This window comes from Leptonotus elevatus, chromosome 9 (assembly GCF_054856555.1).
Source record: "Leptonotus elevatus isolate MCC_2025b chromosome 9, RoL_Lele_1.0, whole genome shotgun sequence".
In the NCBI taxonomy this organism is placed as follows: Eukaryota; Metazoa; Chordata; class Actinopteri; order Syngnathiformes; family Syngnathidae; genus Leptonotus; species Leptonotus elevatus.
Window position 1 is genome coordinate 20,140,152 of NC_141247.1, and position 24,957 is coordinate 20,165,108.

At 40.7% G+C, this 24,957-nt stretch overlaps 4 protein-coding genes across 5 annotated transcripts; 3 read left to right on the forward strand and 1 right to left on the reverse strand.

The window, feature by feature from the left end:
• Positions 1-459: 459 nt before the first annotated feature.
• On the forward strand, positions 460-9,498 carry hspa4b (heat shock protein family A (Hsp70) member 4b). Its single transcript, XM_086084696.1, has 19 exons — positions 460-800; positions 1,381-1,438; positions 1,602-1,742; positions 2,527-2,649; positions 3,164-3,263; positions 4,337-4,470; positions 4,574-4,818; positions 4,899-4,975; positions 5,042-5,193; positions 5,864-5,970; positions 6,042-6,175; positions 6,607-6,791; positions 6,906-7,001; positions 7,843-7,998; positions 8,064-8,189; positions 8,263-8,370; positions 8,459-8,578; positions 8,674-8,835; positions 8,942-9,498. The coding sequence occupies exons 1-19, from the start codon at positions 694-696 to the stop codon at positions 9,143-9,145; spliced, it is 2,535 nt and encodes an 844-aa protein (XP_085940822.1). The 5' UTR covers positions 460-693; the 3' UTR covers positions 9,146-9,498.
• Positions 9,499-10,294: 796 nt separating this feature from the next.
• Positions 10,295-14,454, forward strand: gnpda1 (glucosamine-6-phosphate deaminase 1). The gene is made up of 6 exons (XM_086085774.1): positions 10,295-10,678; positions 10,823-10,924; positions 11,693-11,875; positions 11,990-12,174; positions 13,342-13,516; positions 14,252-14,454. Exons 1-6 carry the CDS (start codon positions 10,555-10,557, stop codon positions 14,308-14,310), a joined length of 828 nt encoding a protein of 275 aa, XP_085941900.1. The 5' UTR covers positions 10,295-10,554; the 3' UTR covers positions 14,311-14,454.
• A 266-nt stretch (positions 14,455-14,720) lies between these two features.
• On the forward strand, positions 14,721-21,532 carry ndfip1 (Nedd4 family interacting protein 1). The gene is made up of 8 exons (XM_086084664.1): positions 14,721-14,917; positions 15,902-15,995; positions 18,087-18,226; positions 18,294-18,381; positions 18,480-18,604; positions 18,683-18,749; positions 18,848-18,960; positions 20,101-21,532. Exons 1-7 carry the CDS (start codon positions 14,882-14,884, stop codon positions 18,952-18,954), a joined length of 657 nt encoding a protein of 218 aa, XP_085940790.1. The 5' UTR covers positions 14,721-14,881; the 3' UTR covers positions 18,955-18,960; positions 20,101-21,532.
• Positions 20,255-24,680, reverse strand: fgf1a (fibroblast growth factor 1a). Of its 2 annotated transcripts, none has more exons than XM_086084665.1 (3): positions 24,469-24,680; positions 22,970-23,073; positions 20,255-22,865 (listed from the first exon to the last, which is right to left on the reverse strand). In XM_086084665.1, the coding sequence occupies exons 1-3, from the start codon at positions 24,566-24,568 to the stop codon at positions 22,683-22,685; spliced, it is 387 nt and encodes a 128-aa protein (XP_085940791.1). In that variant the 5' UTR covers positions 24,569-24,680; the 3' UTR covers positions 20,255-22,682. The 2 variants fall into 2 exon arrangements, with proteins under 2 accessions (XP_085940791.1, XP_085940792.1); XM_086084666.1 differs by lacking the exon at positions 24,469-24,680 and adding an exon at positions 23,884-24,310.
• Between the last annotated feature and the right edge of the window lie 277 nt (positions 24,681-24,957).

Genomic DNA, 24,957 nt, shown 5'->3' on the forward strand with positions numbered 1-24,957 from the left:
TGTTGAGCTCATGGAAAAAACTTTTCTTAGCCACCTCATATTTGCTGCACTTGCTGAAAATGATCATAAAATGCACAGAAAAAGTCAAGTGATGGCTAGATTTCACCTTTTTAAAATGTGAGGGGTGTACATATTCTGACAGAGCTCCTGTGAGAAATTGTACCCCCACAGATAACTTTTCTTGGGCGAAGCGGAACCACCTCAAATTTGCTACGCTTGTTGATGGCTAGGGTTCATCTTTTTAAAATGGGAGACATTACAAGTATGAAAAATAATGACAGCCAATAATTGAAATACTAATCAGTCAAATTAATTTGTTTTCAAAATGAAACGCCTTACCGTTATCGAGCGAATTATGTAAAACATTACCCGTATGTTGTACATGATGGAAACACTCCACAAGGTGGCCTGTAGGTGTCGCTGTGGCACCCGCTACCGGCTTCGCACGCGATTGGTTGGCTACACGATAGAAAATTCTTGAAGCCTCTCGCTTCAATCTGCCGGTGTACCGCATGCTGCTGCTGCTGTGTGTGTGCTCAGCTTCATGGAACAAGAACAAGGGTGGACCAACGACGGCCGCTGAGTGAAATCCTAAACCCCCGTAGCTGCTCAGCCCTCATCTTTCACAGAACTGTACCGCTGCACTCCCCGGTGTATCCGCGTTACACGACACTACTATTAGCTAGTTAGAAGATGTCAGTTGTCGGATTCGACGTGGGCTATTTGAACTGCTATGTAGCAGTAGCCCGAGCCGGTGGGATCGAAACTGTCGCCAATGAATACAGCGACCGGTGTACACCGTAAGTATGGGCGATGGCTTTATTGTTGCGTTGCTTGCGCCTGATAAGTCGGGAATGTTCGCGAATTCACCTGTGACCATCTTGTGTGGAGCTAACGAGGCTAACTTGGCGAGTTAGCATGCTAACTAGTTTCACAACAGGAAACAGCATGTGAGTGCCGCGGCTAATGCTAGCGACCGTGACAACGCCGCGAGTTAAAAGATGCCCCAGTTTTTCTTCTATACATAGAAAAGTATTTGTTTTTCTTTGCAATTTACATTTACACCATAGCACAGTGACAATGTTAAATAATTTAATATAGAACAACCCCCCAAAAAATGAATGCCCGCGGGCACAGAAAAGCGCGTGATTGGGAGGAGGCCGCCGCGTACTAGCTGTCAAAACGCCTTCATCGATAAATTTAGCTCTATTTTAGCTTCCAAGTACACAACGAAACGCTATTACACTGATACAGTTCAACACCATTGCATGTAACACATTGAAATGCATCACGTGAAAGCGTATTGCTTGTGACAGGTTCATTGTAGCTACAAAATGTACAGAAAGGAGGACGAAACGGATTTGTCTTCTCTATTCATAGAGTATGCGTTTCTTTTGGACCACGGAATCGATCAATTGGTGCAGCTGCCAAAAGCCAGGTATGATTTTTATTGCAATTAGTACAGCAATGTTTGTGAATGATTTTTTGACAATGAGCATGCTTAGAATGTGGCATGGGTGGTGATGATATCAAACAGAATGGCATAATGTGGTTACTCACTTTATTTGTTTGTTGACATTAGAATCTCTGTGGTTGAACAGGTTGTCACAAACTGCAAGAACACGGTGCAGGGCTTCAAGAAATTTCATGGCCGGGCATTCTCGGATCCATTTGTGCAGCGCCTCAAATCCAGCTTGGTGTACGATGTTGCACAAATGCCCACAGGGACTACTGGAATCAAGGTAAGCACATCATGAGGCATTTACTTTGAAGGTAGTTTTTAGGTTTGGGTTACAAGATGCTTTGCCACCATCTTGTGAGTTGCGCATCTTAATTTGCACTAAAGTAGTATTTTATTGTAATTTTGTAGCGTGACAGACAAAACGGTGACTTTTTTTTAATGGTGCTCTTCTTTAATTATTACTGGCATAGATTGCAGCCATACAGGTAGTTGGTAATCATGTGATCGGTATTTGTCTGCCATGTTTGGGTTCCTAATCTGAGAGGAGCTAGGTAAAATAGTTAACATAAATCACCTAAACTGAAAGACTAAAAGACCAAATCTGATTCCCCCAACATATCCACAGTACTGAACTAAAATGTAAGCTTTGAAAATGAAGATTTAACTCATTTTCTTCTGTTGCTATGCCTTAAAGCTAACCTTCAATGAAGTGTTAAAAAAAAAAACATGGGAGGGAGGTATGGACTCAAAGCAGATGCTGGTAAACAGTAAAAACAGACTTTGGGTTTAGGTTTCTCACCTTTTATTGTTAAAGCCCAAAATTGCACACTCGCAAAGAACTGTAACCTAGTGTGTGGATTTCCAACATGGCGGCCGATGGACAGATGTATACAGTATGCTGCTTTCCAGTGTCACAATACAGTCCGTTTTGTGCTCAGTTTTTTTTTTGTCCATTTAAATTTTATAAAGGCCGCCGAGGGCCTTATTAATTTTATACTGGAATGATGTAGCAAATGTTTATAATTATATGAGAATAATTTGATTCAATGGTGCTACCCCTATAGGTGATGTATATGGAGGAGGAGAAAGTGTTCAGCATTGAACAGGTCACTGCCATGCTTCTCACCAAGCTGAAGGAGACGGCAGAAAGTGCACTGAAGAAGCCCGTTGCTGACTGTGTTGTCTCTGTAAGTATCACAAAAACGGTTCAATACATGCTTTATTCGAATCAACATACTCTGTAAAGGCCTTTTCATACTGCACTTGGCAATGCACAGTTAATCGGCGAACCCATTAAATGCATGCAACACGATGTGCAAGATTGGCCGTTCCTGCGCCGTTACTCTCCCTCGGAATACAAAATGGTCGATCTGAGAACGCCGTAGGGGGCCCGTTAGAAGTCGCATCCAATAGGAGACAAGCTGGCGGAGTGATTTCAGAGTGCTAACAGCCAACCAGCAGGATAAGCCTCCATGTCACTTCCTGGTAGGCTGCTACGTGAGCACTTCCCAAAATGAGCAAGCTTGCGCCGGGGCGCTGCCGTTCTCGCGTGCTGCCATGTAGTTAATGCTAAAAAAGAAAGAAAGTATAATATCAGTTTCCTCCTATTCAACAATAAAAACCTCCATGACTGATTTCTTCTCCGTTTACGGTGAAACCATTTCTGCAACATGTAAAGACACTTTTGTTGGTGTTTCCCAGGTTCCCTGCTACTTCACTGACTCTGAGAGGAGATCAGTGGTTGATGCTGCACAGATCGCGGGCCTCAACTGCTTGAGGCTCATGAATGAGACCACTGCAGGTGTGTACCACTTTTTTTGTAAATGGTCTTTATGTACTGCAAGATAAGTAGCCCAGTCATCATCCACAATGGCTCCTTTTATAAGTAGTCAAGTCAAATTTATTTATTTGCATAGCCCTTAATCACAAAGGAGTGTCAAACGGCTGCACAGGCTCACAGTAAAGGGGATTTTATTTTAATCGCCTATTAATAGAAGCTGGAATGTATTGTAATGGTCTCACGGGTGGTCGAAATTAATTAATCGAAATTCAGTTTTACAATTTTTTTAACTCCACAATTGTAAAATCTGCATAATCGATTAATGATCATTTTTTGAGTTGTTTAAATTTGCACCTTTTTACAATTTAAAAATAACAAATTTAATACATTTTGTTTCATCCAAAAGGAACTTGCATAATTTGAATATTTGTTATTTGAGATTCAATGTGCAGATCAGATCACCACACAGCTGGATCGCCTGCCCTTTAAAGCCACACACATTCAAAGTCACAGATACTACAGTATGGAACAGGAAAATGATGATTCCCCAAGAGGACAAAAATAATATCTGCGCCTCATTTGCATATTGCCTGTTTAAGATGGTATATAGAGTACCTAGCCATACTATTCAAGACATTTTCAAGACGTGTGGTCCCTCAGTCTTTTTTTTTTCTACTTTATGCTACGAGTCGACATTTAGTTCCAAGCGAGCTTCAGAAGAGCTTCCTTATTTCTAAGAGCAGCCATGACCTCCTTTCCAGGAATTCTCTAGATATTTTTTGTTGCTAGGATACCAGCCCTTGTCTTCGAGGGTGGTCCACACGACCTCCTTGTCAATTAGAAAAACAGCCATGAGAAATAAGATAACGTCCCTTCATATCGCAATCGTGACCATTTAGTGTTTCCTCGTCGCTGGTTGATACGTAATTATGTACCGCAAGCAAAGAAGCAATAACTGTTGGTGTTCGGCAAGCCTTCATTTCGTCCGTCACACCCATGCTTGTCCTGCCGTGACATGTTTACTGCCGGTAGATGAAGCACACGCAAATGATTCCAGGTTTTGTTCTCTTGTGTCAATAATATGAATTATGCAGTGGCTCTGGCGTATGGGATCTATAAGCAAGATCTACCTGCTCCGGAAGAGAAGGCCAGGAACGTGGTTTTTGTGGATCTGGGCCATTCTGGGTACCAGACGTCAGTGTGCGCTTTCAACAAGGGCAAACTCAAGGTTGGGAATTGTCAAAAATAAATGAATCAATAAAAAGAATGGAACTGTCAGAGCTCTGGCAAGCTTTTTTTTTTACGTCAACTATTCCTCCCCCGTCTCCCAGGTTCTTGCCACAGCCTGCGATCCCGAGCTGGGAGGCAAAGATTTCGATGAGGTATTAGTCAAGTATTTCTGCGAGGAATTTGGCAAGAAGTACAAGCTGGATGTGAAGTCCAAGCCCCGGGCTCTGGTCAGGCTCTACATGGAGTGTGAGAAACTGAAAAAGCTGATGAGCGCCAACTCGTCCGACCTGCCGCTGAACATCGAGTGCTTCATGAACGAGATAGACGTGACGGGAAAACTCAACAGGTCGGCCCCAGACGTTGGATTTGGCTTTTTTTGTGTGAAGTCTGCCGTCATCTCACTTGGCATCTTTTCTCCCTTACAAGGGGTCGGTTTGAAGAGATGAGCGCTGACCTTTTCGCCAAAGTGGAGCCGCCACTGCAGAGTCTGCTGGAACAATCCAGTGAGCATCACACCATTCGATTCCATAAGCGCAATCCTTCCGCTCACTTTCTTTGTGTCCCTTAAGAGCTTAAAAAGGATGACATCTATGCGGTGGAGATTGTGGGCGGGGCTTCCAGGATCCCGGCTGTCAAAGAGCGGATCAGCAAATTCTTCGGGAAGGAATTGAACACCACGCTGAATGCTGACGAAGCGGTGGCCAGAGGAGCCGCTTTGCAGGTACATACGCACGCTTCCTTCCTTTTTGTTGTCTGATGCACATTTCCTCATTTTCGGCCTCAGTATTTGGTGCAGCCTGGCTGGAAATAGCGGAAGCTGTTCTTACGCAGCCATATTATCCAGCAACTCAGTTGTCATTTCAAATAACGTAAATACACTGACTGAACTACGCAGTTAACTCATTCACTCCCAGCCAATTTCACTGAAGCAACACGCTTCGCTCCCGGCTGTTTTGCTGGATTTTGACTGATTTTGCAAGGCCCACAGAATATTGTTCTATTGCTATAAAAACATGGACGCTACCAAAAGAAAGATTAGAGTCTCTTCTTCCATCAGGAAAAAACGATATATCAACAATATCTGTTTCTGTTTCGCAGCAATTAGACTATAGCTAAGTTTCATCGTTATTCACAAATCTGTTGAAAACACTGGCAAAAAGAGCTTATTGCAACACGGCAATGGCGGATCTATTATACTCTAATGCCACCTGCTGGCCGTTTTTTGTAATAACTGCCATTGCTTTAACCCCTTCAGACCCGCATTTTTTCTGCTTGGCTGTCAGCATTTTTTAAATATTGATATGAGTTAAATATCTAATTAGTGTTTGAAATGTGGAAGTGACGCTTTTGTCTCCGTTCCGCCGCGTGACGACAACGTTCCGTTTGCACAGTGCGCAATCCTGTCACCTGCCTTCAAAGTGCGAGAATTCTCCATCACAGACGCCGTCTCATATCCCATCTCCTTGAAGTGGCATTCCGCCGCTGAGGAAGGCGTCAGGTATAAAACCGCTCCATCGTTCGTGCTGGCGAACGTCGCATTGATGATTTGACACCCGTCTTGTTGTGTAGCGATTGCGAGGTGTTTCCCATGAACCACCCGGCACCGTTTTCCAAAGTGTTGACGTTCTACCGCAAAGAGCCTTTCTCTCTGGAGGCGTACTACAACAATCCTAACGGGCTGCCCTACCCAGACCCGACCATCGGTAAGAAACTGATTTGCATCTATATATACATTATGTCTATTTTTCTCTTCTTCTGATGGTCTTCTTTTAAAAGATCTAGTTGGAGTTTATCTCACAAAAAACGAAAAGGCAAAACACACTGAATTATCCATTGGTGATTACTTGAAGGACACTGAGGTCTCATGAGACATTATGCACGATGGCGATCAGGACATCTTAAGATTTGGGTAACCACAGGAGTGCGACTTAAGTCATTTCATTGTCCCGCCAAAGGTTAAGAGCAAAAAGAAAAAGGTCTTCCTTAGAAAATTATGTGATGGGAAAAAAAGTATCAACTTCTTGTTACCAAATATACTTGCTAAAAAAAAAAAAATCATTATCTATCACATGAAATACGATCACAATAATTAGTGTTTTTAATAATTGTGTGATATTTATTTTCTTCCCAACAGGTCAATTTCTGATCCAGAAAGTTGTCCCGCAGGCGTCCGGTGAGAGCTCCAAGGTGAAAGTCAAGGTGCGAGTCAACATCCACGGAATCTTCAGTGTGTCCAGCGCCTCCCTGGTCGAGGTGATCAAGTCGGATGAGGCAGAGGAGCCCATGGAGACGGAGCAGGTCAATGACAAAGATGGGGAGGTAATAACAGATGCTGTCGTCTGGCAACCGTTCTGCTATTATGAGCTCAACTGGGTTTGTGCTTGAGGGGCTAAAAAACAAACAAACAAACATGGCGTCTTTTCCACTGTGCAGAACAAGATGCAAACCGACCAGGAGGAGCAGCAGGATGAGGGAGATGGTCAGAAAGAGCAAGAAGAGAAGACGCCACGAGAGAATGAGGAGATGGAGGTGAATTTGATGTTTTTCAGCACAGGAATATGAATTACGAATATCACACGGACAATTTTTTGTTTTGAATTTTAATATTGATCGTTATTGTTTTTGAAAGATTTGGCACTAAGAGTAAGCTGAGAAGTTTAAAGTTGGAACGGTTTGAATTGGTGGGGGGGAAAATGTAGAAATTAGAATTAATTATTGGCTTCTATCTAGAACATTTGGAAGCTAGCTGTTTGAATAAAAAAACGCCAAAATTAGAGTAAAAAAAACAATATATATAAAGGTTATTTATTTTTGAAAATTTGAAAAAAAATTACAGTAGGGATAATATGAAAAGCTTAACGTTGTAATGCTTTGAATAAATTTTTTATAAAAAAAAATAGAAATGGAGGGGGAAAAATATTTTTGGGTTGGTGAAGTTGGTAGTGAAAATTATAAATAAACAATAAATTCAGTGTTTTTCAGCACAGGCATATGAATACAAATATCACACAGATAATTTATTGTTTTGAATTTTAATAATGATGATTATTTTTTTGAAAGATTTGCCTCCAAGACTAAGCTGAGAAGTTTAAAGTTGCAACGGTTAGAGGGAGGGGAAACAAAAAATACATTAATTATTGGCTTTTATTTTTTAAATTTGAAGCTGCACCAAAAAAATGCTGAAATTAGAGTAGAAAAAAACAAAATGTATACATTTTCTTTTATTTTGAAAAAAAAAAAGGTATAATGAGGAAAAAAAATTGTTTGTGGGTGGTAAAGTTAGTGGTGAAAATAAGCACAAAGCCTTGCTATACCTGTTGCAAAGCATTACTTTAAAAGGTGATGTCAACATTTTTGTTTTCTTCTTAAGACTACCACAGAAGAGGGCAAAGGCGAGAAGAAGTCTGACCAGCCTCCACAAGCGAAAAAGCCTAAAGTCAAAACAAAAGTCTTGGATCTTCCCATTGAAAACAGTCCACAGTGGCAGCTAGCAGACGACATGCTGAATCTCTTTGTTGAAAACGAGGTACTAGCATAACACTCCCCACGTGCGCACATTTACCAGAAAACAAACAAGTACTCTCCCCTCAGGGCAAGATGATCATGCAGGACAAACTGGAGAAGGAGAGGAACGACGCCAAGAATTACGTGGAAGAGTACGTGTACGAAATGAGGGACAAACTGCACGGCATGCTGGAGAAGTTTGTCGGCGAAGCCGTGAGTTCAGAACCACTTGGCAAGCATGAACGAAGCCAGGCGGCCCTAATGCGAGGATACTTTTCCATTTCAGGAAAGGGATGCCTTCTCATTAAAATTGGCGGATACTGAGAACTGGCTGTATGAGGACGGAGAGGACCAACCCAAGCAGATGTACATTGACAGGCTGGCAGACTTGAAGGTCGACGTAGTTGAAATCGAGCCTTGCGTTGCTCTGTCAAACGGCCCGAATGATATTTTGACCGTCTTGAAACGATTGCTTCCTGCAGAAACTGGGCCAGCCCATCCAGGAGCGCTACACGGAGGCTGAGGAGAGGCCAAATGCATTTGACGAGTTGGGAAAACAAATCCAGCAGTACATGAAATTTGTTGAGGCGTGCAAAATGAAAGTACGCTTTTCAATCCTTGGTTCACATTTTTGTAGCCTCGAGAGAAAAAAAACGGTACTATTTGTCATCTGATATTGAATTTCCCCGTTGGTCAGGATGAGCAGTACGACCACATAGATGAAGCGGATGTCGCCAAAGTGGACAAGCTGGCTACCGAAGCCATGATGTGGATGAACAGCGCCATGAACCAGCAAAGCAAACAGAGCCTGATGATGGATCCCTCTGTCAAAGTGAAAGAAATTCAAACTAAAACCAGGGTGAGAAAAGACATCCTTGCTTGCCCAGTTCTCAAGAAGAGGAGGCTCTGAATTTGCCTTTTTGTTTTCTCACATTGAGTTCTGTTATGTATATAAACATTTCCAGGAGCTGTTCTCTGCCTGTAACCCTACCGTGACCAAGCCCAAGCCAAAGGTGGACCTTCCCAAAGAAGACACGCCAGCAGAGCAGAACGGGCCCGTCAACGGACAGGAGAAGTCCCAGGAAGAAGGCGCGGACAAGGGAACGACCGAAAACGCGGGCAACGCCGCCTCGGAAACGGAAACCAAGCCGGAGATGGACCTTGACTGAAGCGGCATCTAACTTCCGAAATTTGGGAGCTGGCTGCTTGAGAATTAATTTTGCTGTCTTGCGTGTGTTAGCAGTACAGGTGGAATGTTTCAGGAAATGCACTTAAGTCAACAGCAGGCAGAGTTTTTAGCACACTAATCCCAGCTGCGGGTGGTGGCTCTGTCTGATGCCATGGCATCCATCTCTCTCTCTTTTTTTCCTCTGACATCATTCTGAAGCCAGCTGCAATAAGCCTGTTTGACAACGAGCGCCATGATGGTATTTATTTCTGTTGTGTGCTCTGTGTTCTGGTCTGTGTCACAATATGGTTTTAATAAAGGTATTGAAAATCACTTGTACTGTAAGAAAAATAACCCACGGCCTAATTCTTCATTCTAAACTGAAACCTACTGCTTATGCTCTGATCGACCACATTTGTCGTGTGCTTAATCTTACAACGCAACAGCAAAACTATCAGTATAATTCTGCTTTAAAACTGATAATGCACAACCACAATGAAATTCATTTAACAATGTTTGTAGCTTCCAAAAAAAAAAAAAACGTGCCATGCTAATAAATCAGAGTTATGATAACAGAACACACTTAACACGTTTTAAAGACTTTCCCTGCTGCTGTTTGTACCAATTGCGGGGGGAATTACGTCACAAATTACGCTTGACGATTTGTAACACAATTTATTTTTATGAAACCTTTAAGATACATTTTCACAATGTGGCAACATTATATGATTTCTCCAATGAGTAGACTTTCGTTTTTGTTGTGACATTTGACTTGTGCCAACAGGGGGCGCCAGAGCAAGTTAACATTTATTTGACAGTTTAACACAATATATGAATACATCTTCATCTGGTATGTACAGTATTTTAATTCATATAACCGATTATTTTTTGTAGAAACAAGTCTTTCAAGGCTTCACAAAAATGTCTGCCCATCATAGTTAATACACAGCTTTTGGTGAATGTTACATCGACACAATAAGCGCACCAAGTTTCGAATTCGAATTAGCTAGGAAGACAGATTTCTGAAATTGAAAGTTGATTTAATGATTTTGTTTACAATCAACAGCCCCCTCCCTTTGTAAAAAAAAAACTAAAAACGAACATTTGCTCCGATGACGTGACGTCATTTCCGCTGCGAGTTCCGTCTCCATCCGCCACTGCAGAATATCACATGATAAGAGACGGCGCAGACACTAACCCGCCGCATCTGTTTTCTACACGGCCTGTAGTGTCGATTGTGTGGTTAAAGTTTTAACTTTAATGTGTTCTGAAAGTTTTTATGCAGCCTTTTTTTTGTAACTCATAACGACCGTGTTGTTCTAAAGGCACTGTAACCAGATTTAGTTTACACCTTGGTGAGTCTAAAGTCTTTTATAGCATCTCTTTTCATTTTTTTGGACTAACGGGAAAATGAAATTGATTATCCTCAACGATTACGACGCGTCAAGCGAGTGGGCTGCAAAGTACATCAGGAATAAGATCTTACTTTCCAAACCTGGACCCGACCGCTATTTCACTCTTGGTCTTCCTACTGGTGAGTATCTGACTGACAAGTGAAAACCTCATTATTATACTAATTTTGCACTGACACTTTGGCACAGAATCAGTGACGTAACCACAATATGCACTAAAGTACAATGTTGCAGCCCAAGCTTCTTTTTCTTTGGCTTATCTCCAGGAAGCACTCCCTTAGGCTGTTACAAGAAACTGATTGAGTATTACAAAAATGGACAACTCTCTTTCCAGTATGTCAAGACGTTCAACATGGATGAATATGTGGGTAAGTCATTACTCAGCATTTTCTTTTTTTTAACTTTGACATGTTTGTACTGAAACCGTTGCTTGAAAGTGACTCTTTTGCCCTGGAACCGCGGCCAGTCATTGACTGAGTAGCTAAATTAGCCCCACAGTTATGTAAGAGTGTGTCGGAAGTGCAGATAGGCTTACTCACTGATACATTTTCAGAAAAAGGAATATTTACAGTAGTGCATTGACTTACAACTGTCCAATTAAAAAAAAAAAAATTGTGAGCCAAAAATAAATTCTCTCGAGTGAAGTAAATAAAACAAACAAAGAAGAACCATAGTTGCCGATGGACTTTCAGACGTTATTGAATTGGACAAACCACAAATCCAAAATGATAACACTCGCAAGGAGCATGAAGCATGGACGCTCCCACTGGCCAACCACCTCCTGATATCACTCTTTAGGCCACGCCCCTTTGAAGGCACAAATCAACACCAATATCCCTGTGTGTGTGTGTGACTTCCATCTTAATTACAATTAATTTAAACCAACCTGAAGAATGAAAACAGGAAGTATTTCAAGATCAGCAAATTTTTGCTGGAGATTATTGATTGTGAAATCCTGCTTTTTACGCCTACTGTAGGTTCATTTTAAAATGTACATGTAAAAACATGGCTAGGGTATTTCTATGTGGCAGATTTGACTTATTGCAGGGGTGGTCTGGAGCGGTACCCCTAAAATTGAGAGGGATTATTGCATTTGTATCCAAATCGTCATTTATCCCCTTGAATGCTGAATACAGGACTTCCCAGAGATCACCCTGAGAGCTACCATTCCTTCATGTGGAACAACTTCTTCAAGCACATCGACATACGAGCCGAGAACACGCACATCCTGGACGGCAACGCCACAGACTTGGAAGCGGAGTGCAACGCCTTTGAGAAGAAAATAACAGCGGCCGGGGGCATTCAGCTGTTTGTTGGAGGTATCGAACCAAGCCCAGATTAAGCAACCGTGCGCTTACGACACATCTTATTTTGCCATGGCGTCGAGAAATCAATCTGTTGCGTCGCACGAAATGTTCTTCCTGTCACCTCAGGAATCGGGCCGGATGGCCACATCGCCTTTAACGAGCCCGGGTCAAGCCTGGTGTCCCGGACCAGGGTGAAGACTTTGGCACGGGACACCATTGTGGCCAACGCGAGATTCTTCGATGGAGACCTGGATAAAGTGCCCACCATGGCACTGACTGTTGGAGTGGGCACCGTCATGGATGCGAAGGAGGTTCGAGTCAAGATCAATGACAGCACGTCGTTAATATCTGGACAAAATGCAAAGACGCAAAATATGTTTGGTTGGTTTGTTTTGCCAGGGCGGTGACGTTTATTCATGTTAGCATCTGCTTGGTAAAATGAAATTCCTTCATTCTCCTCAAAAAGTATTCACGGGTGCCAATGTTGTTATAATAAACTAAATTACTAAAATTGAAATCACATTTGTTAGCGAAATATAATAGTGCTTTTAAAAAAGACAATTAACCATATTTAGTAACTGAATTAAAACTAGCTATAATTATAGCGAACATTTCCTTTATTTTAGTCTTTGTCCATTCCTTCCATTTTCTTCTTTTAAGTTTATTTAAAATCAAATGTATTTATTTTAAAGTTCAACCAGTCATTTGGGAACTATTTTACTTTATTACACAATACTTAGTGACATTTATTTTCCATCTTGCACTTCACAAATACCATTTTTATGTAAAATAAATAAATAAATAATACTAAAGCAAATAAAAATTAAACTAACATGAACTACCAAGCCCGTTCTAAACATAAATTTGGTGCCATCGAAGTGGTAAACTAATGATTCATATATTTAAAAAAAACAATTAATGGGTGGGTGCAATTAATTAATTTCAATAATATGCAAAAAAAATCGTAGGCTGGCATGTTTCGCCGCCATCTTTCTGCTACGGCTAGCCTCTGGTGGTTCTTGCAGCTAGTATCAGACCCAATGATCGACATTTGCTAGCTTCTCCCGCTAGCCGCTCTTGTTAGCCGCTCCAGCTCGTTCTTGACGCCACTCCTGCTAGCTCCTGCTTTCTGGGCTACTCGCTTGCTCGTTCACTCCAAATCATAATTGGTGGCATATGTGAGGCACCCTATAGTGCGGGTGCTTCAAAATGATTGCATTATTTTAGTTTACCACTAGATGGCACTAAATCCTACACATTGTCCTTTTAAAACAGAATTTCAATCGCACAAGTCAAAAGAAAAGAAAAAGTAACTATAATGAAAAATGCAAAACTACGATCACCCCGGTTTCGCCTCATTTCACTGATTTTTTTATTTTTTTGTTCCATATCATTTTCAGACGTGGCAACCGCTAGTGTACCGTGTTTCCCTAATATCTTCATAAAGGCTACTGTTTTTGTTTTGATTGTCTCCACAGGTGATGATTCTCATCACCGGCGCTCACAAGGCCTTTGCGTTGTATAAAGCCATAGAAGAAGGTGTGAACCACATGTGGACCGTGTCTGCATTCCAGCAGCACCCACAAACCGTTTTCGTGTGTGACGAAGACGCCACTCTGGAACTGAGGGTTAAGACTGTGAAATATTTCAAAGGTAATCACAACATTGCAGAAGCGTATTGCAGCCACACACAAAAAAGGCTCAGAATCGCGGAATTACTCGACTCGATTTACAATAGTTTTTCAATATTCATTAGAGTTGGTTTTTATTTCATTTTAATTTTTTTTATGTTGTAGATTTTAGAGCGGGGTTTGATTTTTATTAGTTTGTGTTTTTGGGGGGATACATTTTATTGTAGTAATGTTTTTTTTTTTTTTTAGATTTAGCATTAGTTTTTTATGTATATTTCTTGTGTGCGGGGTTTTAAAAAACACGCCAAGTATTGTGTAGTCAAAACTCAAAAATATTATTTTAAGAATAACAATCATCAACAAATCCCGGTTGTACTTTGTAAACTGTAGATTGTCAGCATTCCACAAGCCAAGCCTAAAATACAGATTGGGTGCAAAGTAACTAGATCATAAAATGTGGTAATACAATCCATAGTCCTATTACAAATGTGTTTTTTATTACATAGGAAAATGAAAGCAAAGGTAATAAAAAGACAACTAAATTGCTATTTTGCCTCACTCTTGAGCAGTCAAGTAACCCAAGAAATACAACATTGAGAAATCCTCCTAGTGTTGTCTTTTTTGTTTGTTTGTTTCTGTAAAAAGCCACATTCTTGCGTCACGCCTCTTCCATTTTTTTTTTTTTACATCTGTAAAGTATAGTAGCAATAATATTCTTCGAGTTGTCATTCTTTATTTTGTTTTTCCTCTCCTGTAGGGATGATGCATGTTCACAACAAGCTGGTCGAGTTACCCAATTTAGAATCCAAGAAATGAGGATCTTCATACAGTTTTTGTGATTATGCATTGACATTTTTTTTTCTCCAATAAATCATTTATACTTTGACATGAAACGTGAATGTAATCAATCTTTCTTGATACTGCTTTTTGACATTTATAATAAAGTGATTTGAAGCTGTGCTTGGAATGATCCTTCTTGTCTCACAACTCGTGTTACCTTTAGAACTCTTCAGTTAATTTCTGGCGTCTGGCGCTTTACGATTTAAATAAAAGAACGTGAGCGGGAGTTTACATTACCTCGCGTTGATTACTTCGGTGCTGCACATTATTTCTAATAACAGACAATACAACCTGTAGTGCTAAGTTTTTTTACTTGTAGATTTGTACTGAATTCGTGCAGCTGCGACGTTCCAACAATAGATGGCGCATTTTCCGAAAAACTTGAACGCATCATCAGACCGAGTTGGAGGCGCTTGAGGAGGAAGGAAGGTGGCCGACTTGAGGCAGCATAACAACCCCTCGTTCGGCGGCGAGGGCTGTTCTAATTCACCTTGACCTCCAGTGTTGGAAGAGGATTTTACAAGCAACGCTCAACTCTTTGTCGACGATGGCTGAGCAAAACAGCAACGTGAGATATCAAGAGGTAAAGTGCGGTCCAGCATAATCGACTGACGCTAGCCTGATGCGCTCACGTTAGCTGCCTGTTAGCACGTCATTGGCGATAACGAACGCGTTGTTGATTTAAAAAAATAAATTAAAAAAAAGGGCAATTTTCCTCTTCAATCATACACAAAACACTTAAAATGCAGAACGAACAACGTGTCAAGCGCATTTTAATACGTCATGACACGGTAGTAATTATTCACCAGCATTAGTTAGCATTAGCTGCTGCTAACAAACCACAGCCGAATTTTATTTGGCAAAGGAAGCAACTTGAATGATCATTAATCAACAATAATGTCATAGAATACAAAATATATGAATTCAAGTTCATAATATCCAGAAAATCTCTATAACACGTTATTATGTAACAACTAGTGCCCGACCGATTTTTTTTTTTAAAGGCTGACGCCGATTCGGATAATTAGAATAAAATTCTATATGCATCTATATAAATATAAACAACTTTTTTTGGTCCCTCAATAAAGATATGAATTACAAGCAGAACATTTGACAGTTAGCTTATAGCTTGTCCTTTAGTATTTGTGTAACTTCACGACAGAGAGAAAATTTGGCAGATTTTTTTGGGCAGTGGATATTTTGCCGTGACCGACAACTCTCCTGCTAGCGTTATTTTGCCGTGAACTGCTCTGATTGATCACCGGACCGTAGGAAGTGGACCGCCTAGGAATATTGAAAATACATTAAGAAGAAAAAAAACAAATGTAACCCCAAAAATACATTATATACATTAAATAGGAGGGGAAATAATTTGATTAAAACAAACTAAAATACTTTAGAATTTGGTATTTAGTAGTGCAGTAAAATATTTTCCTATTACTTTTTGCACGTGACACAAATGCACATGATGCACTTTCAATATTGATTTAGTCATTATGTTGTTGATCGATTTGTGATATTATTGCATTCCTCCTTGTCAATTGACAAGTTGTTCCTTATCACGCAGCTGGTGAACGAGGAGGAGCCGCTCCCGACATCTCAAGAGGGTCCTTCCCCGGATGCGCCCCCCCCTTACAGCAGCGTTGCCGCGGCTAATGCAGGTTGGGAAGCTTTATTCTGTCTCATCAATTACAGTTAGTCGTCCAAGTTGGAACACGCAATTGGGAGAAATGCTAAAGTTGCGTTTATGTATTGTTGTTTTTTTTTTAACACCTCCTGCTCGGCTGCTTGGCGAATCTTTATTCCTTATGCTGTAATATTTTTTTGTTAATATTTGAAATGTAGTCGGGACAGAATGAGGGAGAGCAAAGTAAAAGGCAACAATAGTATATGACAACAATATAATGTTATGGAGTGTGGATGGGGATGGCAGGAAATAGGAAGGAGTTTTGGAGCCACACAGAAAAGAAAAATATGCATTCCAGATAAAGATAAAAAGTCATAACATTCCAGGAAGTCATAACTCTGGCTAGTTTGTATCAGAATTCCCACGTCAGCAGCGGCTGCTGTCTTCCTCCAGAGATCTGCCACATACTAGTGCAACTCCATAAATCAGAATATTGCACAAAAGTTCCATTAAAAAAGTGAAATTCACATTTGTGTTTAAATAGCTGCGTGTAGCCCAATTCCTAACTCATTTCTGTATTTTTTTTTTCATGTAATGGTAAATTTGGCTAATTTAGTTGTAAATTTTAATTATTAAAATAAAGTATTAGTAATTGAATTTAATAAGTAATTTATTAAATTTAGCCAAGATATTGTCGGTTCCACTCATTATTTTAATCTTCGTTTATGTAACATATTTTTCATACATAGTCATTACAATCATCGTTCCAGACGGATTTGGATGTAAAATCTCCAGCTGCAGTGTCGTTCACGGCCAGATCATACATGTTGTCAATGGGTGCGAGTCCACGGACTCACTTGACTGCCGCCTTTTGTGCTTGGCTAAAACGCAAAAAGGCGGCCCGCCGCTGGACGACAGCCACATGAAAGGTTTGCCTTGCATGGAATGGACCATTAACAGTAATGGATGCATATCAACCTAATGTATTCCCTCCGCTCCCTCCTTTGCTCCGCTTTTAGGAAGTGCTGCTAAGAGTGGCTAGGCTAACTGAAGCGTAAAAAAATAAATAAATGAATAAAGTGGAATTGTATGCAAGAAGGCACGCCATATACGGAAGGTCCGCGGTTACGGCGGTAGAGACATGAGATGCTTTGAGGTTGCGAACGGTGGCGTGAGAATACGTTGTCACCAAGAAGACGCGCTTGGGCTGTGTAAGCGTTCGTGTTTTTCATATCGTTTTATATCAATTTATCTTGACGATAATTATGACTTTCATACTACGTTAGATAGGGCTGGGCAATTAATAATAATTTATTGGGATTTTGGCTTCTCACGAGAAATGGTTCATTCTCGGTACATGGCTAGCTTGATGCTGGATACACTCAATGGAAAACCCCATTGACTGGCTAGCAAAAATTAGCATTAGCCATCACGGGAGGGGAACTTCAAATGGATGGAAGGGTTAGTTTTTATTTCATTTTAACTTTTGTTTTTTGTTGTAATTGAGTTAGCTTTAATTAGTTTTTACAGCATGCCCCCCCCCCGAAAATTCTTAGTTTTAGTTAAGTTTTTAGAAGTTTTAGTATTAGTTTGTTTTTTTAATTAAATATATATGGACTATAAACATAAACAAATATAAACGTAAAATTAACTTTCAGTTCGTTTTCGCGTTTTTAAAAGGATTTTTATTTATTTTATTTTTTAACAATCCCACCCCCAATGTTAGTAGTATGCTGTATTAATAAAGTTGTCCATCTTTTTCTTCTACTCTGTTTTTTTTTTTGTCTCCATTTATCTCTATGTGTGCGTCGCACTGCCCCTAGAGGCCAATATGCACACAGCAGGAATGTATTATTTTTACGTGTTACTAATTGAGTTTTGGTCGTTAAATAATGCGGCATTTTGAAAACAATGAACACGCGTGTTTACTAATCGTGATTTCGATATCAATCCAAATAATTGCGATCAACGGTCAACGGCGGGTTTGAACTTGTTGCGTTACTTACGGGAAGAACCCCCCCGTGACTGAAACCCTGACCTGCTCCAGTGCGTGCCACAAACGGTGTGTTTTCCACGTTCACGACACTTAAATGCATTTGTTCGTGTCTTTCACGTCTTTTGTCAGCTTTCTTTGAATACAAGGAAGATGGCGGCCAATTCCCCAACCCTCCGTCCTACAGCGTGGCCACCACTTTGCCGTCATACGACGAAGCGGAGAGGAGCAAAGCGGAGGCTGCCGTCCCCGTCGTCACCGGAAGAGTCACGGTACTTTCTCGGCTCCGGCGCCGTTCGCACCACAAACCAGCATTACTGACTTACTCCTCGCTTGCAGGAGGATGACTTTGTGGCCCGAGACGACTTTGAGGACGCTGACCAGCTGCGAATAGGCAACGACGGCATATTCATGCTCACTTTCTTCAGTGAGGATCGCTCGCTTACAAATATGATCGACTCAAAATGGCAGCCACGGTTTGCTTTTTGTTGAGTCGCGAGACGTTTTGTTTTGTCTTCTTTTCAGTGGCATTCCTCTTCAACTGGATCGGCTTCTTCTTGTCCTTCTGTTTGACCACGTCGGCCGCCGGTCGATACGGCGCCATCTCAGGCTTCGGCCTGTCCCTCATCAAATGGGTTCTCATCGTCAGGGTGAGCGCTCGCGTTACGATGAATTGCGTATAACGGCGGCGGCTCGTGTTTTGATTGGCTGATTGCTGCCCGTCGTAGTTTTCCACCTACTTCCCCGGCTACTTTGACGGCCAGTACTGGCTGTGGTGGGTGTTCCTGGCCCTGGGTGAGTAAAAAAAAAAACAACAACAACCCAGCAACAACGTCATTGTCTTTTTCTTATTTTGGACAGAATGCTAGAAGTGGTCTTTGTTTGCGTCGCAGGCTTCATGTTGTTCGTCAGAGGCTTCGTCAACTACTCCAGAGTGCGCAAGCTGGCTGATCCCGCCTACGCCAGCCTACCCCGAACAAGGGTGCTCTTCATCTACTAGACCGAGGTGGGCGCGGCGGAAGTGCGGCTCATGGATTTTAAAGCTATTGTTTATTTTTTTTGTTTAACTCATTCACAAACCAAAAACGAAAAAATAAGTTTTTTAATACTTTGTCCTTCACTCCCAAAAACTTTTTGAGAGAGCATACAGAAGGCTTTGATACAGCTTCTGACATGAAGAGGTCGCTTAAAGCAATGGTAGTTATTACAAAAAAACGGCCAGCAGGTGGCATCAGAGTATAAGAGATCAGTCACGGTCATAAACAAGCTCTTCTTGCCAGTGTTTTCAACAGGTTTGTGAATAATGATTAGCTATATTCTAATTAGAGAGAATCTTTGACTGTCTCATGATTCGATTCGATTCAGAATCGATTTTCGATTAAGAACGAGTTTTGATTCAAAATTATTTGATTGACACTGATTCTTGCTTCAATCTATAGGTGTGCAAAAAATTGTAATGATCTACTCCAGTCTGACTCGCTAATGCTAATTAGCGCGTTACGCGTGGCACTTTTATCACTCAAAAGAACGGCTCCACGCTGAAAAAAACAACTTTTATTGTAATAACTTGATCGTGACTTTTTCCTTCTACTCTCTAATGTGGCTACAACCTAGCAGTGTATTAGACCGCGTGGAACCACACTGCCTCTCAGTGGCCAAACCGGGTACAACATGAACAGCGCTCCAAATAAAGGCACACACAAACAAAGGCAAGACAGTATAAAATAATTTAAATAAAATCGATTTTGGGACATTTAAAATCGATTCTGAAACGTACTAAATGAGAATCGCGATTCTTATGAGAATCAATTTTTTTGGGCACACCCCTAATTCTAATGCTGGTTGATGCAAAACGGAAACAGATACAAATACACTTTTTTTTCTGTTGAAAAAAGAGGCTTTAATTTTTTGGGGGGATAGCTTCCATGTTTTTATAGCAATAGAACACACTATTCTGTGGGCCTTGCAAAATCAGTCAAAATCCAGTAAAACAGCCAGGAGCGAAGGGGGTTGCTTCAGTGAAAAGGGCTGGGAGTGAATGAGATAATAAAGAAGTGACAAAATATGACCCTACATGTTAGAAATAAATTAAACATGAGTTATTTCTATGCGACAACTTAACAGCATTTCTATTTTCTCAATTTAGCCTGTCAGACGTGGAGGACGAGGACATGACGCGGAAAATCAAGACGGCTCTTTAGCGGACGAACATTTGAGCAAATAGTAGACTTTTTTTTCTTTTTTTCTTTTTTTTTGCCATTGTATTCACGCAATTAGCAGTACTCGTCCCTCAGTGTAGTCATTAGCGGCGCATGTTATCTCCATCTTGTGTGTAACGTTCAATAAGTGATGCCTTAATATTGCTTTGCTAGAATTACAAGCATGACTCGTGCTCTCCGCGGAGTCACGGCAGGTTTTCATGATTCAACATGCGCCATATAAGCATGCGGCTCACTCTATAGCGCCACCTCATGGTTTTATTGTGACGGTTGTATAGGCTCACACTTTTGCACAGCTCGCTGTAAATGACGACGCCACATCGCTCACGCAGCCGCCCCCCAAGTGACTCGTTCGGGGCATTCTATCCAAAGTCGAGGCAAATGACTACATTGACAAAAGTTTTGGGACACAGGAAGTGTTTCCCAATACTTTACGTCCTTCTAGCGCAGTGTTTCCCAACCTTTATGGAGCCCAACAAAAGGAAAAAAAAAATACGACACGCAAATGCACGGGTTAATTGTAGCTTCTGATATCCAGTGGAGGAGCATTTACTTGTTCCGGCTGCCATTATATGTCGCCGGCATAGATAGAGGAACTAAGATACATTATTTGTAGTAAATAAAAAAAATTCAGAGCAGTTTAGTGAAATTGGAATTTTTTTCTGTGGCACAAAGTATTGGTTGGGAATCACTGGTTTAGTGTACATGCTTGTAATGCGTGTGTTTCGTACTACTCGGGTGCATTGTCCAAAACTGCACACTTGCGTCACGTGATTTTTGTTGTTCATTCATTCAGATGAAATACTTTATAAAAATGGATTTCAAGTCGGTGTGAGATGTTAAAGAACACAATGACAAATGAACAATATTCAGAGTTCACTTGGGCTGGCATCACAACAAACGTGAAGATTTTTGGAGATTATTTGCCACTTCCTTCTCGGAAAACCTAAACATTACTCACAATGTAACTTTGTTTTTTCCTCGTGGTCTAGTTTATTTTCATGTATTTGAAAATGAGCAGGTGCCGGGGGGTTAATGTGGCTAAACTAAAAACGTTATCAAAGAATGTCATGCAGATGCACTTTTTTCTTTTCTTTCCCAAAACACAATATTCATAACTCGTCATTTGACCTCACAATTAAATAAAATCCGAGTGTGATAATGACTATTCTGATTTGCACGTCAGATGGATTCTCCATTGAAGCACAAGTTTTTCTTTTTAGCCTTAATGATTTCAACTTCGCTGTCACAGCTTTGATGCTCATTTAAAGTGATGTAGAGCGACATCTGTGAGGTTTTCTTGTTATTACGCTGTACAGAAGGGAATATTTAGTTCAATAAATGTCACTTTAAAATTGCCTTTCCTGAGTGATCTTTCCTTATTGTTGGCTAAAGCTACCAGAAGCTTTGCTTTAGTTTATTCAGGAACTATTGTGACAAAACAATTTCACATTAGGAAGGGTGGCACTGGTAAGAGATTAAAATAACAATAAAAATTACGAAACGTGTTGGTAGCTAACTTTAGTATTTTGCTATGGATATGCCAACTTCTTTGACTGGCTAAAATGTGTAGATGACGATATGACTTTTTAAATTGTTATTATTTTTGCTAGAAGTATTTTTTTTTCACACACATATGTACCGTTATTGTTCCTGGTCAAAGATAACGGTGTATTCCAATTTACTTTTCAAATTCGTACTCATAAACCCTAACGTTTTTGTTTTCATAAAACGTAACGTTGTTTTAAAAGCTACCTACCCGGATGTTGCAACTCACGCAATGGCCACCAGGTGGCCTTATAAGCACAATTCCCAGTTTTCGGGCTTTTCTTGTAATTTATTACGTTAAGCTTTTTAAAGCTAGCTACTCAACATTTTATACACTTTTGCACGTTACATCATTACATCTCGTTAGCTTCCATTAGCAGCCATGTTATGTTTTTGTTAGCAGCTACCAGTTTAACACTGAGATAAGTAGATCAACTATTAACGTCATAGGTTTCAATTCAGTAGCATACGTTAGTGGTTACATTCGAGATTACGAGCAGTCGTACGTTCGTACTCTAACTGAGAACTGTCCTGTTAATGTCTACGCCATTTTTGCAATTCACATAACGGCCACTAGGTGTGAGTATGATCAGCAAAATTCCTGCAGTGTCAAGACTAAGGCCATTTCTGTCACATATCAATTAATATATCGAGCTGTCAGAATATGGCCATTAAATTTTACACTACACATTATAACAATTTAAACTTTTTCATTATATCACCTTAAAATATTCACACTTTAAAATTTTGATTGACAATTGACATCATAAAATAAATATTCACTGAAAATCAAAACAATATTTCATGACATTTTTTGCTAATCTGTTTTCTGTTTCACAGGTCGTCGTTATGGTCGTGCATGAGCCGGGGACAATTTCAGCTGATTTTGGGCGGGAGTCAATTTTTGGTCAGCGTGTTTCGAGGAAAACCCAGACATCTAAATGAGGATGTTTCAGCGCAGCTAGCGGGTGAGGAAAAAGATGGCCTTTTGTCCAATGTTAGTCTCAGGACCCAGCTGGGGTTTCCCGTTCTCATTCAGCGCCACGTACCAGCTGTTCTCCTGATTATATTTGTGAGACTGGTACGTGTTGTAGAGGTTGTCTTCTATCCTCTCCAGGAATTCACACTCGTCGTTTACAACAGGCTGAGAGACCACATGCGAAAGATGGAGAAAAATCATTTGAATCGGATGTCATCATTGTGTTTCGTGATCTGGGATCCGCGTGCCGACAGTGGGCAGGTACTCACCGAAGCGTACAAGCGACCCTCGTTGTTCATGGCCAAATATTTTCCTGTTTCTTGTGCTTTGATCTGCACCACACCTACATTCACGGCCTTGAGCCGCAAAAAAGCTGAGAAAAGTAAGTGTATGATGATGTGACTTAATACGCTAGAAGAAAAAAAAAAGTCTTCCAATGTACTTGGAAGAAAATAGGAAACTTCCACTAAATGATATGGTTTCTTTAACTATTAAATCATTGTATTGGTCTATTTGAATGTACTTGAATTAGATCAACGTAATTTGCTATTGCTAATCTAACGACATGCAAGGAATGGTTCCCACTTAATTTACATCAGTTCATCTCAGATTTTTCACATCCTTTTCCTCAAATTTGACAAGTAGCTCTGGATGCAGGGTGCAGTTCGAGGCGTGCCTCAACGTCGGGTGGACTTAAACGATTGACTCCGCCCACACGGATTTTTCCAAAATGGTTTAAACATGTTTTTTCCTAACAAAATTTGCAGATTTAATGATGCGCCGTTTTATGACGTAAAGTTATTTTTTAAACACATTACGGAGCATCAAAAATGACAAACAGTCAACCTCAGTCAACCGGGAGCAAACTAAACGGTTTGAGGAAGAGGCAGAAGTGCAGTACTACATGTCCTCAGCAGATGGCGCGTCCCAGGACGGTTGGGGTTAGTATTTGGGTTTCGGCCAGTCTTTAATTTTCATTCAATAAAGTGTTAATTTTTTTTTACTGTAATCAGGATGTGGTAGGGTTAGGGTTAACAAAAAAAAAAAATCAGAAATAAAGGCGGCGTGAAACGTTTTAGGTCCACCCGACGTTGCGTCACGCCTCGAACTGCGCTCTGCATCCAGGGCTTACTCCAATTTGACAGTAAAATTCCTAAATTTAAGAGCTATTTTACATACTTACCCCCCATTCTTCAACACTTCTTAGCCAATTCAAACCATTATAACTTCGATTCTCATACTCATTTGTACAATTAAAATTTCACAGCATTTCAGTCCAGCTTCGGCTCTTCAGCATTTACCGTCTGCTTAACTTACTTTTAAGAAGCAATCAATGGGCAATTCCGAGCATCCGGGCAATTCTGATATTCCCGCAATGCAATGCGACGTGAAAACAAACGGTCGTGTTTTGCTTTTGCCGGCGACTAGCATGCAAACCAGGCAGACTGTTATTGGAGTCAAACAACATTTCATCACATTTGGAAACCAAATCCTCACAAATCAAATTTAAACAATCCAAAGTAAAGTCCAACGCTTTTCAATGAGCGGAGAACTTTCTGGCGGCAATGTCAGCGAGGTTTTAATTAGTTTCATTATATGAAAACAGCTGTTTCTGATATTATGTCCGTCTTCCATAAATACAACTTTCAATATTTTGTCAAATGAATTTTTAAATAAAATACTATGCAGTCAATGTTTTATATTACATTTCCGTTGGCTGGCACACGTCTGCCCAATTTACGGAAGGTCAGGGAACGCGTCATCTTACTGTAAACGTCCCCGTCGTCCTTCTGGCCTTGCACCGTCCCGTCGGGGAGGATCTGTAAGTGATGTCCGCCACTCATGCAGTAGAGTCGGGTAAATGTCATCCTACAGAGGGCCGCCAAATTACGAAGTGGAACGAAAAGGTCTTCTAAAAATGTTTTTCTGCGTGCGTGCGTGCGCGGGCACGAGGGCACACTGGGGCGGATGGAGGCGCGTCCCCGAGCTCAGCAAAGAGGATGAAAAGTACGGAGGGCGAGCAGAGACAGTTTTTATACGATCCCTTTAAAAATCAGCTGATTTTGCATATTAGTCATGTCTTATTTTTCATACTAGACATTCCTATTATCTTCATGTCTATTTGTCGTAAAAGAAAAAGAAAAAAAGGCCACTGTACACGTGAATCCATTGGGTAATTAATTTCAGAACAAAGTTGAAATGAAACATAAAAAATGTATGGGTCGTTGACATTGATGTCATTCCAGCTAAATTAGTC

Coding starts and splice junctions, on each gene's coding strand:
- hspa4b (XM_086084696.1), top strand. CDS start 694: ATGTCAGTTGTCGGATTCGACGTGGGCTATTTGAACTGCTATGTAGCA. Junction 4,819..4,898: donor GTGACGGGAAAACTCAACAG/GTCGGCCCCAGA, acceptor CTCCCTTACAAG/GGGTCGGTTTGAAGAGATGA. Junction 7,999..8,063: donor ATCTCTTTGTTGAAAACGAG/GTACTAGCATAA, acceptor CTCTCCCCTCAG/GGCAAGATGATCATGCAGGA.
- gnpda1 (XM_086085774.1), top strand. CDS start 10,555: ATGAAATTGATTATCCTCAACGATTACGACGCGTCAAGCGAGTGGGCT. Junction 10,925..11,692: donor CAACATGGATGAATATGTGG/GTAAGTCATTAC, acceptor TGCTGAATACAG/GACTTCCCAGAGATCACCCT. Junction 13,517..14,251: donor GACTGTGAAATATTTCAAAG/GTAATCACAACA, acceptor CCTCTCCTGTAG/GGATGATGCATGTTCACAAC.
- ndfip1 (XM_086084664.1), top strand. CDS start 14,882: ATGGCTGAGCAAAACAGCAACGTGAGATATCAAGAG. Junction 15,996..18,086: donor CGTTGCCGCGGCTAATGCAG/GTTGGGAAGCTT, acceptor GTCTTTTGTCAG/CTTTCTTTGAATACAAGGAA. Junction 18,750..18,847: donor GTGGGTGTTCCTGGCCCTGG/GTGAGTAAAAAA, acceptor TTTGCGTCGCAG/GCTTCATGTTGTTCGTCAGA.
- fgf1a (XM_086084665.1), bottom strand. CDS start 24,568: ATGACATTTACCCGACTCTACTGCATGAGTGGCGGACATCACTTACAG. Junction 23,074..24,468: donor GGACGACGGGGACGTTTACA/GTAAGATGACGC, acceptor TACTTTTCTCAG/CTTTTTTGCGGCTCAAGGCC. Junction 22,866..22,969: donor AGGGTCGCTTGTACGCTTCG/GTGAGTACCTGC, acceptor GTGGTCTCTCAG/CCTGTTGTAAACGACGAGTG.